Genomic DNA, 4,062 nt, shown 5'->3' with positions numbered 1-4,062 from the left:
TAGGACAACCTGGAAACAAAAGGCCTCCGATTGCTGCAATAGCTACTGCAACAGTACCGGTGTGGAGGCATAAAAAAAACCTAAAATGGCACTCAGTAGAGCATATGCACCTTCACCAAGACCCAACTCTAATCAAATATCAAATAAAATGTTTAAATCTGTTAGTAAAGGTTTGTTTTTGTGTCTGCATGACACTGTACTTCTTGATACTAGCCAACTGAATATGGAGGTTTTTCATCTAGATCAATGCATGCAAGAAAAAATGGAAAAACACCCTTTCTCACAATATTAAAGAAAGTGAGAAAATAATCCTGGATCCATCCCTTTACCTGTGTAACCCAGCTGACAAACCAACCAAACAAAAAGTGGACACTGGCAAAAATATTACCTCCTTGATGGCGGTAACAAACCTCCCATTTTCTTTATTGACTTTAACAGAAACACTTCTGCTGCCAACATTGTTTTTTATATTTTCTTTACAGGATGTTTCCCGTTTTTACCATTCTAATAGTCCAGCATGCACACAAAGATTTCAGCATGGAGGGTATATAGATACTGTATGAAATGTAGAGAGACAAAATGCTGCCCATGTTGCAACACATTAGTCTTCTTTTTTGATGGCCTATCAACCATGGAATGTGCCCATCAAGCCCACCTGCATTTTTCAACAACAGAATTTAGAGATGTTCGGACAACAATTTTGTGTGTTTAATGAAAAGTAACCACAGGTATACACATCTTTAAACTATTCATTATTTTACACTGTAATGTTTCCAGCACTATATCGTTATTTACACTCCAAAGTCAGAGTACATGTGAGCAGCAGAGCCCCCCTGCTACACATGCTGTTCAGTCATCCTGCCATTTTAATGTCCTTAGTCCATTAGTATCCAATGATTGAAGAAGGAATCACTTTTTTGCATCAAGACAATCCAATTTAAACAGACTGTATATAAAGGGATACCTGAGAGTGAGTAAGACTCCCATATTTACATGCACATATAAAGACATCATTTCTTCTTCCAGAAGTGGCTGTAATTATCAGCTTTGAAGTCATCTTCATAGTGGTCTACTGTCAGTGTTTGTGTCTTCTTTGCCTCTCTCTTTTTTTGTCGTGCTCGACGTTCTTCTTCAGACAGGGTGGACAAATTGACTGGCATCTTTAGAAAAAACAGGAAGAAACAGCAATAACCTTACAATACAAGAAATAATAATAAACTCATGCTAAAGCTTTGTTTCTCAACCCAAAGGGGTTAGCAGGTTATCTTCCAGTAGCCAGATGGTTGTGGAGAAAAATAAAAAAAATACATAAACATATTTCAGACTGGTGAATAGTGTTTCCATTACATCACTTGTAAGTAAAATAGATTGTGTGGCATGTGTTTGTGAGAGTTAAAGTGTGTCAGGTGTGTGTCTGTTAGATGGCGTATTAACAGAGTTAGGTTCAGCAAAAACAGGGATTTTAATATCACTCGATCTCTCTTATTTGGGGCAATGCTGATTTCAAACCAGGGAGGCAGGATATGGGTTTCAAACACTGGATGGATATTGGGTTCAAAAAAGTAGATTTGACCTCAGAGCAAATTTTCATATTTCTTAAATTCTTTGCATGTGGGTCATTCCATTGCAACTCACCTAGGGCCTCCAGGTTCATGGCAATAGTACTGACATCTTTGAGATTACTGCAAAATGCTTGTAAGTAACATTACACCTTATAATCTCAATTAAATGTACTCAAACAAATGTTTATTTGACACAAAAACGCAATTTATTATTTTAGCTGGTAAAAAATCGAACAGTGCCATTTGCTGGCAAGTCAAAAAAGTAATTTCAGACATTATACCATACATAATTAATCAATGAATAATGTTGGTCATTTTATAGCTACAAATTTTCATTGTTAGAAAACATCTCTTAAAGATAACAAAATAATGGACATAATGCATAAATACATTATAAGTCTATAATTTGGCATTTGCTATCTATTAAGTAACAGCATAATTTTGTTATTTCTTATACTTATCCAGTAAATCTACAACATGCACCTGGCATGTCACTATTGGCTATCACATCATAGATTAAAGGGCTAGCATCAGAGCATCTCTTTCAATTCATCTGAATCTCAGCAGACAGCTGTGTAGTAGTGGTTTGAGTCTGCTGAGTGTTGGCTGCTATGTTGTCACTAGTGGGTTAGGTGCAACACTTGACAGTAAAAACACAATTCAATTATCCTCTCTCCTGAGACAATGAGTTTATCGTACTTGTTTGCTACATTAAGTAGCTCAGTAACCATGTACTTTCAATAACCAATAACAATAATCAGCCACAACATTAAAACTACCTTCTTAATTGTGTGTGTGTGTGTGTGTGTGTGTGTGTGTGTGTGTGTGTGTGTGTGTGTGTGTGTGTGTGTGGGGGGGGGGGGGGGGGGGGGGCAACAAGGACTACTGCTGCCATGAGGGGATGTAGTCGGTCAACAACGGTGTCTTGCTGGGTGGTGTGTGTAGTGGCATTCCCAGCAGAACATAGCATTGTAACGAGATGATCAATGTTATTCACATGGGCGGTCAGTGGTTTTAATGTTGTGGCTGACTGGTGTACAGTACCCTGTTAGCTGAATGTAGTCACACACAGACAATAATACTAATAATTTACTTTGAGATTATTTTGGACAGATACTGGGATTTGATTCAGGAATAGAGAGAATGATAATATTTCTATCACAATTTTCATTTAGTCTCGGAAAAACTACTAAAACATGATGATGTGACATTTGTTGGGATCTACTGTAACAAACATGTTTCTCACATCTCTGCAGCACTTCCTCTATAATGCTGTTTCTCACATATTTTACCTTCATGAAACAATCTTAAAATGCAGTTGGACAGTATTGTGACCATTAGGAAGAAAAATTTGCAAAACTATGCAGAATTTTCTTTTGACTCGACTGTTTCCAAAAGGATTGTTTTGCTCTTAAATCAGTGGTTAAAGCACTGTCCAGAAACAAAGCGGAGAATGAAGATGTTGCACTAACCATGAGGATGCGTCTGGGTTCTTCATATCTGATGCTGACAGTAGATCCATCTGGCCGGACCAGCACCACAGGGTACAGCCTCTCATATCTGTGCCGACCACTGCGCACCACTGACGTTCTATTGGAGTTGAGCTGGGGAACGTGAGTGTGGAGCAGTGAAGCCTGTCCCAACAGGGACGGGTGACCTGCCCGGGTGAGCGTGGGGCAAATACACCTGTCCGTACACACCCAACCACCACACACACAGGATATAGGCTACTGTTAATGTCAGATTTACCAACACCACAACAAGCTGAACTGACACCATAGCCTCCTTCAAGTAAGTATAGAGCACATTTACCATCATGTAACGTTCACAAGTAGCTATCTTGTGTCATATCACGGCAGGAAATTAAACATTTGCGTGACTTTAGCGAAGTTTGACGTGACCTTCCTTTACAGTGACTGCGCACCAACACGAGCCCTACCAGTCAGAACCCTTGTTACCGAACCAAGTCTTACCATGATAGCACAGTCCGTGGAGAGCATAGCTTCAATACAAACATGTTCGCGATTAAGAAATGTGTAAATCAGGACTTCTCTGTTCATTAAACTGCAGTCAGGTGGTTGTACAGTCCGTCATTTACGCTGACAGGAAACCGGAAGTCAAACACTGGCGTTCACGGACTAAATGTCCGGCTGAAATAATGTAGAGAATGGTTCTGAGGGACAAAAATTTCTTCTTCTTCTTCTTCTGGATTTGATTGGCGGCTGGCATCCAGCTTATAGGTGCATTGCCGCCACCTACCGGACTGGAGTGTGGAACATTAGATGACAAAATAAAAAAAATAAAAATAAAAAAAATAAAATAAAATAAAACCAAACCAACCCAAACGAAAACAAAACAAAACCTTAAACCCTATCCATTAAGCCCGCTTCCCTCAAGTATTTACACACATACCTCCTAATGCTTTCTGATCTTTGCAACATGTTCTCTACCGTGATGCTCACTTTTTCCCTTTGCAGTGCTGATTTTAGATCTCTCCTCT

General features: G+C 39.2%; 1 protein-coding gene across 1 annotated transcript; it reads right to left on the bottom strand.

Moving 5' to 3' along the window:
• Positions 1–686: 686 nt before the first annotated feature.
• mrpl55 (mitochondrial ribosomal protein L55) lies at positions 687–3,713 on the bottom strand. Its single transcript, XM_030433435.1, has 3 exons — positions 3,536–3,713; positions 3,035–3,248; positions 687–1,160 (listed from the first exon to the last, which is right to left on the bottom strand). Exons 1-3 carry the CDS (start codon positions 3,577–3,579, stop codon positions 1,011–1,013), a joined length of 408 nt encoding a protein of 135 aa, XP_030289295.1. The 5' UTR covers positions 3,580–3,713; the 3' UTR covers positions 687–1,010.
• Between the last annotated feature and the right edge of the window lie 349 nt (positions 3,714–4,062).

This window comes from Sparus aurata, chromosome 11 (assembly GCF_900880675.1).
Source record: "Sparus aurata chromosome 11, fSpaAur1.1, whole genome shotgun sequence".
In the NCBI taxonomy this organism is placed as follows: Eukaryota; Metazoa; Chordata; class Actinopteri; order Spariformes; family Sparidae; genus Sparus; species Sparus aurata.
The sequence above is the reverse complement of the archived record's forward strand: the minus strand, read 5'-3'. Positions and strand labels throughout refer to the sequence as shown.

Coding starts and splice junctions, on each gene's coding strand:
- mrpl55 (XM_030433435.1), bottom strand. CDS start 3,579: ATGTTTGTATTGAAGCTATGCTCTCCACGGACTGTGCTATCATG. Junction 3,249..3,535: donor CCACGGACTGTGCTATCATG/GTAAGACTTGGT, acceptor GTGTACGGACAG/GTGTATTTGCCCCACGCTCA. Junction 1,161..3,034: donor AACCCAGACGCATCCTCATG/GTTAGTGCAACA, acceptor TTTTTTCTAAAG/ATGCCAGTCAATTTGTCCAC.